This window comes from Diadema antillarum, unplaced genomic scaffold (assembly GCF_040938485.1).
Source record: "Diadema antillarum isolate AM-2024a unplaced genomic scaffold, OU_Dant_1.0 scf00000087, whole genome shotgun sequence".
Lineage (NCBI taxonomy): Eukaryota > Metazoa > Echinodermata > Echinoidea > Diadematoida > Diadematidae > Diadema > Diadema antillarum.
Window position 1 is genome coordinate 1198531 of NW_027270976.1, and position 15699 is coordinate 1214229.

The 15699-nt window shown below is 36.8% G+C and overlaps 1 protein-coding gene across 2 annotated transcripts in view; it reads left to right on the forward strand.

Annotated features, from left to right (window-relative positions):
• Positions 1-15699, forward strand: part of LOC139718057 (F-box only protein 11-like) — a 62131-nt gene that overhangs the window by 34072 nt on the left and 12360 nt on the right. For both annotated transcript variants that reach the window (XM_071629548.1, XM_071629550.1), the window contains exons 3-8: positions 8408-8489; positions 10496-10643; positions 11113-11242; positions 12450-12660; positions 13515-13621; positions 15192-15303. In XM_071629548.1, coding sequence (XP_071485649.1) covers positions 8408-8489; positions 10496-10643; positions 11113-11242; positions 12450-12660; positions 13515-13621; positions 15192-15303 — 790 coding nt within the window. The remainder of the gene's footprint in view (positions 1-8407; positions 8490-10495; positions 10644-11112; positions 11243-12449; positions 12661-13514; positions 13622-15191; positions 15304-15699) is intronic.

A 15699-nucleotide genomic window follows, 5' to 3' on the forward strand; every position in this document is an offset into this window, starting at 1 on the left:
GACGCACCCCTAATTTCGGACCTAAAATTAAAAAAACAAAACAAAACATGAAAATGTCCACGCAAATATTGCGTGTGTCATACATTTCAGCTCAAACTTTCCCTAGAATGCAGCATACATGTATATGTGCTCTATTTTTCGTTTCCTTTTATATTTTCTTTTAACGGTATTCATCGGACATCAACAAAATATGGAAGACGCAAAATGCGAGACTTGTCTCGGTACTCACTTGCTATTGTTTCGCCTTTCAATCGTGGTACATGTGTCATGCATATCGTACTCATGAGTGTACAGTACGATCTTTGCTGTCATACATAGCAGAGGGTGTCTCGCATATTGACGCATGTCAGACTGGAAGGTTCATTACGAAAAATAAGAAAAACATCAACAAGTGTAGCAGAGGGATCATACGGCAAGACGTACGGTGCGTACGGTAATTACACTCATGCACTGTTAGCAGTAACATGTGTGTCTCTTGTACCATGCTTGTATGCACAGTGCTAGCCTTTTGCAAAAGGCAGATCGCTATAATTTCAGCACACGCACACAGAGAGCAATGGACTTGCACACACAGGGCGCAACGGGCAAGCGCGCTTCGATCCGATCGCTGTGTGCACGCGAGTCCATTGCAAAAGCCTCTCTGCAGCTGCTGCCTTTGCCAAAGGCTTGCATGCTAGCTAGCTATAGCTACAGTGTAGCTATGCTATCCTAACTGGCCTTGCACTCGTGAAATGAAGAGCAAACGAACGGCATGGATATGCATGCATGCTTCATACATCGTTCATATTTACGGTGACATAGTGTCGATCCTACTCCGTATTTCATAGCTTTTGTCTATGGCCATATTGATACTAGCACATTGATAAGTTTTACGGTATCGGTAATTTAGTAATGATACCTGTACATCGCGTATTCCAGCTACTAGGTTGGCTGTTGGTAGCTTGGTAGACTGACATCGGTAGCATGTACAGCAGTGCTGTTACAGCTGTTGTCTATGGCCAGATTGATCCATCGTTACTGCACAAGGCCGATGTAAGTTTATCTCGTATTTGCAGCTTTTGTGTGTGTCCAGATTGAAAGATCGCTTTTTTATCCGTAAGTTTTAGTGATTGCTTACCTTCCAAACGTCGATGGGCATACATGGCCCCAAGTTGGCCTTATAAAATTGGGTGTACATGACGGATTTTTTTTTCCGTGATTCGACTGTACCCGTGTATACGACGCACCCCCGATTTTCAACGTTTTCCGACGAAAAAATAGTGCGTCTTATACACGGAACTTTACGGTATATAATATATGTATACACTATACTACTATATATACTATACTGCTTCACACAAGTAGCCACTATTATTTTATTATCATTATTATTATTATTATCATTATTATTATTAAAATCATTAAACAAACGAAAAAACAAGTAAAACTTCATATTCCACTACTTTCTTATTTTATATCCAAGTTTATTGAAACTTTCCTCAATCAAGTGCATCAACTCATTGATCTCTATTTATGAAAGAAAACTTGAACAAGGAGTAGCATTTTATAGGAACACAAAAAAGAGAGAGGTTTCAGCGAAGCAGGGTAAGATTGTTGTTTGAATGCCTGTGTTACGCAGTCATATTGTAATAATACTAATATGGTCTTCTTTATCCTGGGTAGCCTCTAATTCAGTGTTTGTTCTACCAGTAGTGTCGTAGAGTAGTGGTAATGGAGGAAGCCTGCATGGAGACATAGGGAAGATAGTCTGAAGGGATGAATCATATTTAATCAATACATGGTTCTTGGCACAGCATGCCTCAGACATATGTCACAGTACAACTCATGAAAAATTTGCTCTTTAGTGCAAGTTGCTCTTTAAGGCTCAGTGTAGTTGCAACAAAATTGTAAAAAAAAAAATTGGAAATCATTTCAGGACAATTGGGTTTATAGATTACCACACCTTGTATGGTTGATGACCCATAAATTAAAAAGCTGATGTTTCAGCATTTTGGTCTTTCCTGGAAAACAGTTTTCAAAATTAATTTTCTCCTATATTCACATACTGTGAAGCAAGATATATGCGGTATTAAATTTTCACAAATTGGAGCCAGCGGCCTTGTTTTTTTTTCGTATGAAATTTGGGTAAATTGCCACTGGCAGTAAATGCATCTCAACATGTAGTACTTTACAAACAATAACTTTTGCTTGCATTTTAATTTTGCAAATCTTAGCTTTCACAAAGTGTACAAAATTAAAATAGACCTGAACATTTCTGGTTTTACTGTAGTATTGCATGTTAATATCAAACATTTTTTTATAAATGTTATCCCTGAATGTTGTAATAGCTTAGAAATTACCAGCTGGTCTGTTTACGTATCATTCGTGAGGTTTTCCTGTCTCAAAGTTAAGGATGTTCAGTGAACTCAAATTGAATATTATGTAGGGGTTTTTTTTATACCTGATTAATGACTGTAATTGCTTTTAAAGGCACAAACTGTGGCTTTCAGAAGTTGTCAGGACATTTTATTAATATTCCATTTACAAGAGTAACAGAGAACATGCTGCTTTCAAAACAAAAGTGAACCTAGAAGTGCAGTCTTAAGTGAGATGTGTTTTTTATGCAAATGTTATGACAAGTAGTGATCATGTGGAGTAGTTTATTTACCCTGTAGGCTCCAAGGTAATGAATGATGTACTATGTGCTAAAATAGTCACTGGTCTGACTTAATGTAAATCTACCAATGTAATTTCAGTCATGCATTACTAGTGTGCTGCTGCTGTCTAGCATAAAGATGTCAATCATTGTTATGCTAATTATAATTAAACAATGCATGTATATTTTTATCAAGCACAATGTCTGGAACACAGTCTGAACTGCTGAATGGATGCTCTGTTTTGACAAGAACTGCTGATGACGTACATTGCCTTGACAGGACTGGTTTATATGAAAAGCATGTTGTTGTGATAGAAATCTCAAATTCAATTTAACGATGTGCTAATGTATTGTTAAAGTAAACCAAATTCTCTAGTACCCGCAATGTATGTGAGAAGTATACCATTTCATCTAATACAATTACAACTTACTCCCTTAGAAGTCAACATTCATTCAGGTAATACAATGCAACGTTAATTTGCAGTAAAGAATACTTTTTGTTTTTTAATGATTTTGTTTCAAAACAAGGAAATATAGCAAAGATACAACGTACATGTGTGGAGGTCTATGGCAGACTTGGATGCTGTGATATCATGGCCCTGTATAATATGTATGGTTGTGACTGCCATCAATGGCTCCTATGAACATGCAAAACTTTAAAATCCCCAGTGTCCCAAACTCTTGTCAGATTTGGTGAATTTTTACCACTCCGTTTGAATTTTATTCTTTATACCTGAAATGTGAGAACATAAAGTAGAATTGCCAGAAAAGGACTCACACTCATAGATTAAAAGTGAATTTCCTCTTACATTCCACAAATGCTGTATCATTCTACTCCACCCACCCCCTCCTCTTTTTTCTTTTTTTTTTTGTGGGGGGGGGGGGGGGAGGGGTGGACATTCAGAAAGGAAACTCACCTTTGTAGGGTTCATGATGCGTAGATTTTTTTTTTTTTTTCCTGACATCAGTCAGTCATGCAGTTTTCCGTAGTATGATTTGATAAAAAGTGTACTGGGAGAGGAAGTGCGTTATTTTGTCATAGAACTTAGAAGGTCTGGGTCACGCTTTGGTGTTATGGTGAAAATTGTGCACAAACTTCAAAAACTTCACCCCAAGCCCTTCTATTCTCTCGTTCCTGAATGACAGCCTTAGACAGAGACCACTTTATTTTTTATTTCCACAGTGCTGTAATCTACATAGCATGTGAGATGTAAACTCTAACATATCTCATCAGGATATTGAATAATATTAATAATGCAATTCCTTGGCTTTGATATATCCTGAAGAGGTCAAAATCTTAAGGTCATTCTCATTGCACTCAAAACAATAAGGTTTTGTGTTTTTTTGTTTGTTTTTTTTTGGGGGGGGGGTTGTGATCAGGATCGCAACCCAAAATTTGAAATTTTTACAGTGAAAACAGAAATGATGTGGTTTTTCGTGCAATTGGGGGCATGATCCAAATCGCACATGAAGTTGTGCTGTGAGAATGATGAATGTCAAAAATTTGGAGATTTTATATCCCACAATGCACTGTGTGTGATGCTCCTTGCTACTTTTACCATGCTGTGGCATGGGGCAGTATATTGAATTGGCCATTCGTAACATGTGCAGGTCAGCTCTTCGCAAATAATCGCGACCCAATTTTTTTTTTTTTTTTTACAGTGAAAATGTTGAATTAAAAAATGTGTAACCCTAATTGTAACCCAAATTTCCAAATTTTTGCAATTAGAACGGCGCTATAATTTGTCAGAAATGCCAACTTCTCAATTTCAGAAAACAACAAACTTGCACTCATAGCTTATAAAACATAGGGAATTGTTTAAGTTTATGTAGTAGGTTGATTCCACAAATGAGAATCTCCTGGTTTGGCCCTGACATGTACTAATAGAGAATATGCAGCACTCTCATCTTGATGTAGACAGTGACCACTTGCACAAATGTATGGTCAGAAGGTATACAAGAAGGCTTTGTCTAGTCGTGATCTGAGTGTTTCATGATAACGAGATTTGACTGGGCAAACACTGCCTTCCGTGTGACTCACAAGTTTCTAGAGTTCAGGAGGGGAGGCTACAATCAACCTCCTTCCACTTTCTCATTTGCTGATACTAGAAATAATATACAGAGCTGAGCAAAATCTAATGGGGCTGAATACTTTCCTTAATGTCAGTGTCACACTCATGTGTACACAAAGGAAGGCGTCGCAACCATTTTGACGTACGTAGCTTTGCTTCGGAGGGTTACTCATTCTGTTAGTTATCACTGATAAAGTGTCTGCTGTTTAGTAGTTGTACATACATTTGTAACTCACCAAATTTTATTGACAGTGTAAACATTGAGAGTATATACCTGCTATAGCACAGGTTTCCAAGCCAAGTAAAAATCTTAAAGTTGACATACACTGTACAAATGTGCCTGTAATGCTATGGTATTGTGCTCAGGAAAGAAGAATTATTGTGCTTGTTAATGAAAAGAAATATCAAAGTATATATTTTTAAATAAGAGTTGAATTTTAAGGAAGATGAGAATATTTTACAAGTCCATTAGAAAATTTCTCATTATCCCTATTCTAGAAAGTTCTTTAAGAAGCTTCTTAGTCCATTGTACAAAAATTATGAAAATGTATGCATAAAGAATAGTATGTAAAGAATGATGTTTATAAACTCAAAAGTACTAGATACACTACATACAAAGTATGTACTGTACGAGCTGAAATTTTCGCAGTGATTTTATTTTCGTGAATTTCGTGAATCGCCTTTGAACCGCGAAAATAACAACGCGCGAATAGCTAAGTTCAGTTAGACCCTCGCAACCGCGAAATTAACAACACGCGAAAATGTCCTCCAAGTAGCAATTCGCGAAAATATCTGTACGCAAAAATTTCAGCTCGTACAGTATACTGGATAGTTCATTTAGAAATTATACCCTTCGATCTACCATTGACAAGGTTTCAAAAGAATGTCAAATGTGGTACATAGACTCTGTACAGTAAAGCTGACCAGTCATTTTGATTGTTTCTCCATATCCCGAGTATGTTGCTTTAGAAAATTAAGTATACGATACAGGAAAAGAAAGACAACACAGGACTGTTTATGTGTTTATGGAGGACATGCTGTGGAGGAAATATGACAGGTCCAAGTGTAACAGTTTCAGGATGTCAATGATACAGGCTATGTGTACCATCTAATAACATGTTATGATTGTTTAATACGTGTATACACTGTATGTTTCTCATGTTTGTAGGGATAGAAATATGAACTATGATACTTAAAGTTGTTAGTCCATCAGTGTCAAATCTACGGTGTATAAACTCTTGTCTGATGCAGTGTCGTATAACAGCATTGCATTGTATTGTGTTGTGAATTGATATGGTAAAGAATAATTGACATAATTGACTCATGTTATATACAGATGTAGAGAAGTGGAGATAGAAAGATTTCTGAGAAGAAAATTCAGAAATATCTTAATAACATATTTTCAATCGAAAAGATGTCCACAGTAATCAAGAATTTGGTGAGTAACTTCAAAGGTAATACTTTCTGAACAGAAAGATGCATTCATGGTGTACAGACTGACATGCAATGCACCATGGCATCATAATCACATAATTGAAAATGGTATGAAATAATGTCATCATATGAACACGCAGAGCAGTCTACATATTGTCAACCATCTCTTTTAGTTTTTATCTGCACAGAAACCTTTTAAATTGTCCTGAAAAACTTGTAGTCCGTACCTGCATGTTCTACACATGCTAGATAGTAAAACTAATACTAGTACTTAAACTTGACCCTCATTTTGTTGGGTATTATCAACAGTGAAGTTTTGTAATACGTCAAGCAAGCACACTAAATCGGTCATGGGTGTTCACTCCTTGTGTTAATATTTGATATGTCTTTGTAGAATGTCTACTCCAACCATTCTTTTCCCACAGTATCCCAGTTTTGTCTGTATGATGGTAGAGGGAGGCAAGGAGTTTGCCAGACTGTGTGGCTCCCTCACGTGGGTGATAGCGGGAAGGTTGTCTGGTTGAGAGGCACCTGCTGGATGCCTAGCTGGCAGGGAAGCACTTACAGGAAAGCCTGTGATCACTATCAAATGGCACATAGGATGGAAGTATCAGTCATAGCTGTTGGAGGCTCCAGAGTGAATACTTCAGCATTCTTATGTCTTTCTTTGGCTAAAGGTGCTGTGATTGCATGTAGTGCTTGTCCTTTCTTGGCTCCAATATACATTTATTGCAGTACAACACACCTTTTATAATCTCTGTTGTTCAGAGCCATAGTACTAACAGTAGAAAGGTTAAGGGGAAAAAAGAAATGTTGCAGGTGCTAAAGTTCTGTCTTCTCTGTATTTTATGATGTTCAGCAGATGGTTACAGGGGGAAGTGTTACATCACTGTGCTATTCTGTTTTGACACAAGTTTAAATTTTCAATCTTAAAGGTAGAATACAATAATTCAAAGAGCACATTAGTAGCAAATTCAACTGCCTACAGGAAATTTGTCAGGAACTCCGGACACTATCAAGAACCACATTTGTACCATTACCACTAAACCACTATTATACTTTGGTTCTGTCAAGATGAACTTCAGCAGTTGACAATAATTGTAGCGACCATTGTCGCAGGTATTAAATAACAAATCTACTCTGCACATTTTCATAGGTAGTAGCAATTGTACATTGAAAAAAAAAAATCATTGCAGAAATTAATCAGATTAATTAAATAGTTGAAAAGCCACTAGTATTGTAGATCATGTTGTCTGTGCTCTTAGTACATGTATAACCAGTTGTAGATGCCACTGCCTCATTACTTTCATAGCTTATTTTCCTAAAGGATTTCTGGTTGTGGTTGTGGCGGTTGTCATGGCAATAAGTGCAAGTTGTTAAATAGTGGTATCGGTATCACGTCCAGTATTTTTGTTTTCGTTCTATTATATTTTGTTACTTAACAAGGCCCAGTTTTGACTACCCAGTTTATTTGTTATTTTGTCAAGTTTTCTAAACCGATTTGATTGCACAAATCAGATTTTAAAGTCTGCAGAATGTGGACCTTGGCAAAATATTTAGATCGCTGCTTAGCTTTCAAAGTAAACAGTATCAATTCTTCACATCGATTGTAATAATTCGTCTGTTATTTTGTCAAGTTTTGTAAACTGATTTGATTGCACATATCAGATTTCAAAGTCTTCAATTTTTTACATGACTGCATTTAATACAGTATGTGCTTTGAAATAGTAATTTGGGAAGGCATATTCTCTTGCTAATATACTGACTTTGGTACAGATATACAGTCGGTCTGTGAGTATTGAGTAGAAAAATGTCTTCTATGCCATTTTTCTATATACATGTATATTTCGATCAGTACAGGTGTATTACATACAGTAAAGATACAAAATTACATGTGCATAAACCTTCCATGTTACAGAAAACTTACCTGCATTTAAATGGTATAAAGTAACTACATATGTAAAGACAGATCTGTGATGTACATTACAAACATCAATACACATTATTTGCACTTTCACATACATAGCAAATGTATGCCCAGCTCATCCTTCCTTATGCATAGAAATTACTCTCTCTAGAGTGGTACGGTATGTAATACCATGTTCCTTTCAGTATGTGTAATATGAGGCTAATGACTTTCAAGAGTCACATTCACTGTGTTGCTAATCTCCATAACGTTGACAGCCCAGGTGCCTGCTGCATTGTATTAAAGTCAAGTGAAGGATGGCATGCTTGTTATCTCCTCACTTCCTTCTCCTCCCCTCAGAGTTCATCACCCGGGTCATCTCCCATGACGAGAGCCAAGCGATCAAGGCTTTCCACTCGCACCGAGACTCACGGATCAGGAGGTAAGCAAAGAGAGATTCTCCTCCTCCTCCTCTTCCTCCTCCCCCTCTTCCTCCATCAGCTGCCTCATCTGCTCTCCTCTATCTCTCTCTCTCAGTACCCACATCACATTCTTCTTTTTATGTCTTCTTTCTTCACTTTATTCATCAATCCTTCACTCTCACTTTCACAAACACTCTCTCTATGGTTCTCTTACTTGGAACAATAGAAACAAGTCTTCCTTGGTATAATAATCAATGCTCACTGTAGGTCTCACTCACAAGTTGTCATTTTCATTATGTCAAAGCTTGGGTGATGAACCACAATTTCTCATTGATTAATATTGCCATGATAGTGAGATGGAGTCTTGTAATGTGGAAGGGATGAGAAGATATTATGCTAAATTTTAGATGGGGGGGGGGGGGGGGAGGGGGACAAGCAAGATGTCATTCAACCTTTTCATATAATCTACATGTATGTAGGAATTACGAACTCAATTTTATGACAATGTGAATGACAGTTGAATTTGGTAATAGTAAATGCAGTTATTTCATATTTTTGCCTATAGTTGCACATTTTCCTTTGCAGCCACAATAGTCTCTGTTTTGTTTTTGTTTTTGTTTTTTTTAATGGTGGCAAGTCTTGCAGATATGAAGGCATTGAAGCTATTAGAATGAATGCACAGAGTGAATGACATTAATTTCTGCTCCAGGGCAGCACACTATTTCTACTGTAAGACGAATTGTGCAAGGTTCCTGGTGATGTTCTAATGTACAATCCCCAAGATATGGGATGTTGTTGATTTTGCATGGATTTGTATGCAATTGAAAGTGCTTACTCAGGTGAAATAAATGCTTTATTCATCTTGTCATGACTTTCTGGTCTTGGCTCACAAATGTGAGTATGTAAAAGGAAGCTGAGTCTGATGGGAGAGATATCTTGTCAATGCTGGAGTGGAGCCAAGATCGTTTGAAATTAAAATATGCTGAGTTTGATGAGGAACATTCATGCAATGCAAAGATATCACCAGTGTTCTATCATTCCCTGCAAAGTACACATGTTGAATGGCATTGAAAGACTGACAGTAATGTGAGGCATAGTGTCACTGTAAATCCATTTTGTATTCAAAGTATGATCAAAATTAGTATTTTCATATCCATTTGTTAAATTTGATGTGGGCTTCTGAAGTTTTGAAAGGGACTAAGCTTTGGTTTTGCCATTGGTTGGATGTCGTAACCAGAGCATGACCAAAACAACTTTTGTACAAAGTACACCGTTATGGCATCAAACAAAGGCTGTGACAAAGATCTCTTTAGCAGTATCAAAGGAGTAAGCCTTGTAAGAGGTCTGAAGGAAAAATTCATTCTAGTACAAAGACCTTCAGTGACCAGTCAACAAACTTTGTGTAAATCATTGGTGCTTGTCAATGATTAATGTTTAGCTTGAGTCGATGCACTCTTTGTGAGAGTTCATAAATTTTATATATTTTTACTGAGAATAAAAGGATAAGAGGTTTTTTATTAAATATTCATAGAGTTCTGTTTGAGAATAAGGGATATGGTAGCTTTAGAGGCATACTGTTTGTTGGCACAAACAAATTTATGTTTGTCCTTTTTTTTCTTAAAGAACTTATTGGCATTTCCAGTACTGACAAAACTGCTAACATTCCAACATAGGGATAGTAAATTAGGCATACTGTAAAACAAGGAATAATCGCATCCATTGTAATTTCGCGAGAGCCAAGATTTGCGAAATTAAAATGCAAACGAAAGTTTTTGTCTACGCTATATGCATTGAATGTTAGAGGCAACTCACAAAAATTTCATGCCGCGAAAAAGGCCGTCAGCTCCAATTTGTGAAAATTTAATGCGGCGAAAATATCTTGTTTGACAGTATCTCCATTGTCAGCACCAGGAGTATCAATCTGAAGAGTATGACCTGACACAAATGCCTCCTATTCTTGTTATCATCAGCAGACTTGCTGATGATGCATTGGTACTGAAAGTGTCTGATTCTTGTTTTGTGGCAGCCCCGGCAGGAGATGACAATTTCCTGGAGTTTTTGATGCCAGATGAAATCCTCATCAAAATCCTGTCATACCTGCTGGAGAAGGATCTATGCAATGTAGCTTGTGTCTGTAAGAGGTTCAACACACTTGCCAATGACCTCACATTATGGTAAGTAAGCAGTTTACATCAATTATTACCAATCTTTCTTCTGTATGTGCTCTGTACTAGAAATTTTGTCAAAATGTTTTTCATATTCAGGATGAAAAAATGTTGAGAAAGGAAAAAATCTAACTTGTATAATACATTTTTTTTAAAACTCTAACAATCACATACAGATTCTCAGAAGAATTTTCCCAGGACAGCCTTAGACAACATTTTCTTATTAAAGCTGGTTACATCATGATTTGTACAATGTATTTTGGTTACCTTCATTTGTTTGTATAAAGATGATAACCTTCCAAGACTGCATACTGTTTGTCTGTTGCAGACTCTTTCTGATGTCTAGCTAGTTGCGGTTACTGCCTTCAAGAAGTTTGCAGTGGCCAAATCATACATGACGTATATGTTTACAAAGTCCGCGTTGCCCCACTTGTTATTACATTGTATTATGATTCTTTCCCCCGTTGGTAATGAACAGGAAACGCCTGTATCAATCTGTGTATGAGCTGTCCCTTCCCCTCCTGCGACCTGCACCAACCAAGTTCAAATTTGTCCAACCCGACAAGCTAGATGTGCCAAACATATGGAAGGAGAGTTTCAAAACTCTGGTGAGTTATGCGCTTTTAAAACATTTTTCATCTTCACAGGTTAGATGATAAACCTTTTTGAATTATTCTTATGAGACATTCTGCAGACACATGCATTTAAAAGACAAAATGACAAGAATCAATAAGTGTTTTTATATCGGTGTAAGTTTTACTGGTAGTAATAAATACTCTTCATGGGGGACAGGATTTTCAACTTTGGACCAAATGTTTACTAAACGACTCTTCTGTAGAGTTTGCTGTCGTTCTGTGTAGTCCCTGACTCAGTGCTTCTAAACAGAGTTCCCTCCTGTAACACCAAGATTCTCTGGAAATCAACAATGAATGTTAGTTTCCTTCTCAAGTTACTCACTGTGTGGATTTCATCAGGAAAATTGCGCGATGCCAGGGAGTGGAGTGACAGAGAGAGAGGGTTTCGATAAGATACATTTGAGTGAGAGCCCTCAGGGGGGCATAGCAGAGTTCTTGCCTAGTCATACAGCTGTGCCTAGTAGTCAGGGCACAGGCCGTGTGTCTGTCTGTGATTTCTCCTTGGCAGGGTTTGTTGACATCAGATCCACGTTGTTTGGTGCTTGCAGAATGTGGGTTCACCTTTAAGACTTAAAGGTGCAACACTGGAATCGGGGAAACTGTATGTTGTGTCTTGTGATGAAAATTTTGTCAAGGATTATCGTAAGGATAGTGCAAGTGTATGAACACTTAAGGTTAAGTGAGACAAATAGACAATGCCTTGCAAGTGGCCAAAATATGAATTAAAAAGATAAACTTTTTTGTTTCAATTATTTCCAATATAGTATGAATTCCCTTTTTGTAACTACATAGCTTATGATGAATGTGTAGACTGTTAAGTTGCTCAGTAATAGTATATCAACTCATAATCGTCTGACTGGTCAGTTCAGAAAGAAATACATTCTTATGCGTCTTTATGTGAAGTGATGTATGCGAATTGTTGCTAATCGTTCATTGTTTGTTAATAATACTTAAGCATTTTGATCAGACTGTTTTTTTGTGTGTGAGTTTCGTGAAAACATTCCCACCAATTTCCGTACTCACACCTTTATATATGACAAAAATATTGTGTCATGAATTACTTAGTTCAATTAAAATCATCAGTTTTAGGAAAAAAATTGACGTAATTTTCATCAGATTCAGACAAATTTGCCATGACAAAGTAGTGAAATGATGTGTTTGTTTGTTTTGCTTCTTGCAGTATACGGCTGTTCACGTCAAACCAGGGTATGCGTCCTATGTACATGACAATCCTGAGCTGTTCAAGGGGCGCGACATCCAGTACTATGACACCATAGATGAGGCCCTCTCGTCAGTGGAAGGCAATGAATACACACTCATCCTTGTGCATGAAGGGGTCTATACGGGCGAGTGGCTGTACATAGACACCCCTGTCTGCATTCTAGGAGCTGGTATGACTCGTTTTCAACCTTTGAGCTCTCAGTTCATCTATTAGCTGACCCACTGATTTCCCTGCAAGGACACAATTTGATAAAGGTTTAAAGTTTCTTGTCAGCAGGTCAATGACCAGTTGATGATTGTACAAGAGACCATGATTGTAAAATAATGAATATCATACAAGTGATTTTGCAATCTGTTTACTCACAAGTGATGCATGGATTGACCTAATTCTGACTGATTAAAAAAGTTGTAAAGATTTAATGAACTACACTTTACATTGCCTTGAAAGTAAATCTGATCATGTTGTTAGCATAAAAGTTGATAAATGAGCTAATGGATCAATGACAAAACAAATGATCAAGGGAGTATTTCTTTACAATTCCACATAAGGTAGGTTTTTAAATACTGAGTGCTCTAGTTGATTGGAGTGAGTATGAAAATATATATTATAAATGTGAATATCTTTCATGCTTGTTAAGGCCAAATTTGAATGTAAATATGAATGCAATAGAAAATGAAATTTGTAATTTTTGAGAGGATGTAAGTTACATTAAGTGAAAATCTACGCAGGAATAAGTGAAATGAGCAGATTGGTTATGAAATCTTAATCCAACTTCAATAAATCCTCAACAGTAGCTTTCTAATGCAATGTCAATTTCAGCACACTAAATAAGTTCCTATGATAGCATGAGAGGTAGTCGTTGCAACAGATAATTCTTCTGACAGCTACAATGACAGAGTGTCAGTTCACTCTTCGTTTTGACTCACCAACTTTTGTTCCTTCCTTTTTCCATTGATCTTTCATGCCTTTTTTCCCCCAGAGTGGATATTTAATTTGCCCATTCTTCATTCGTTAATTTTGCAGCCCCAGGCCACATTCCAGACAGTGTGATTGTAGAAAACTCCAAGGAATCAACGTTTAGGTTCATTGAAGGATGTGAGGATGCCTACCTAGGCTACATTAGTATACGGGTGAGGCAGTCTGCTCTCTTATGTTTTCCGTTTGTCTTATTTGATTAACTGGTTTATGAGGCAAGCACTGGCAGTAATTGTACTGAAGTTGACCCAAAGATGTATTGCCTTGATAGTTAGAAAAGCATGGTCTGATTTAGAAAAAAAAAAATGATAAGAAGGAACAAACAAACAAGCTAAAACAAACAAGCAAATCCCAAATCCAACTGATTTGGGAATATTTTTGGATATTTGTGTGATGTCGAGCCATGCATGTTATTAGGAATATGCATGTGTGTTTTCACACACAGACAGCAAACTGAAGTTGTTGAGAAAACACTGTGATCTGACTGAGATATCCATCTTACATGCTAATCACATTGCTATCACCTGGAAATGTCCATGTAAGAAATTGAACTATATGATCTGCTAATGGTATTGCACGTCATGGGTGATTTCACTACACTTCCATTGTACATGTGTCTTGACACCATTATTTGATCCCATGCCTTTACGATAGATTTGGGGGGGTTTGGGTAAGGAATCACAAGTGTTTGTTTTAGGCTGCAGCATATTTATCAGCTGATCTGACATCTTAATTTTTCTTTTTTAAATATGTGCACATATCACTATTCCTTCTGTGTTGTGAGCTGATTTGCTGATGAAATATAGTGTATTAGTTAATCCTCTTACAACCTGAACCTGAAGATTCCTTTGACATTGTGTTCAAACATGTAATCAAACTGAGAAGTTCATGGATCCATCTCCACTTTGTGAGATAGATCAAGTCTAGTGTATCCTGTCAGTAGATACAGTTCCCTGGATGTCAGTAATGTTGTTTCATCTGAAATTTATGAAAATGTTGTTTGTGACATTTATGGCATAAATCTTGAACTGTCTGTCATGCTAAGGAATGTTCCCCATTGATATGAAAATATGTGATTTGATTGATTGTGATATCTTGTAGAGGTCACAGTATAGTGAATCAGTAGGGTGTGCAAAATAGTGAAACACAGGTAGCCACTGTGTTTAGGGATACATGTACATTCTTTAGAAAATGGTGTCATTATGATATACCCTTGGGCGACAGAAGCTACGAGCATGTCAACTTTAGATGTGTCTCATGTTTCTAAAGTTTATGACTTCCAATGACTTGAGCAAATTACATTTTGTTTTGTTATGAATATACCCTCAGCATGTGCATATCCATTCCTACAATGTAGTTGCAAAATGAATTGAAAGGGGATATTTCAAAATGTTATTCCTTATACAAACTTGTGGCAGCTTGATATTCGTAATTGAGCAACTGCAAGAACTGTTAGACAGTTCCTTGTTCAACATGGATAGTAGGTGCATATCACTGATTGGTTCATAGGAAATGAAAGGTTTTAATTTTCACATAAGTTTCTGTTTTCAACATCTTGAAAAAAAGAAAAGAAATGCAATGCCCATAATGAAAATTTACCTTTATGTATGATCTCAAAAGCATGCGAATGGATATCATAGTTATCAGGTTTTCACCATAGTGAATTCAGGGTGGTTGTTCAATTTGTGTTTCCATTTTTGTCATGTTTTTACTTCCACTACACAGTTTAACCCAGAAAGCAACTCCAATCAACCTCATCACAAACACTCCTGTATTGAGGTAGATGCCAACTGCTCGCCAACAATTGATAGCTGTAATATAAGGAGTAGATCACAAGGTGAGTCAATTTTAACATGTTTGCCATTCATCACGATGTCTTTACACCACCTGAATGTCAGTTAAGTGCAATCTGCCTTAGATAATTTGTACAAAATGATACAAAATGATAATCTGTAGAAAGTTTCAGAACATCTCCACACTTGATTAACCAGAAATGCCTTTGCCTATTACTTCCTTCACAGTGCATTTCTATGAAACAAACTCTACATTTATGTGATCTTTGATTTATAGTCTTGATTGTTATAAAGAATGAAATATAAAAAATAATTCATCTTATTTGGGGTGTGGGGGTTTCTTTAGATAACTTTCGATGAGGAGCATTCTTGAGATCCCTGCCTTCAGAATCATTTCCCCTACCTCAAGAGTGTTTTATGTTGTCCGACCATCAAATCTT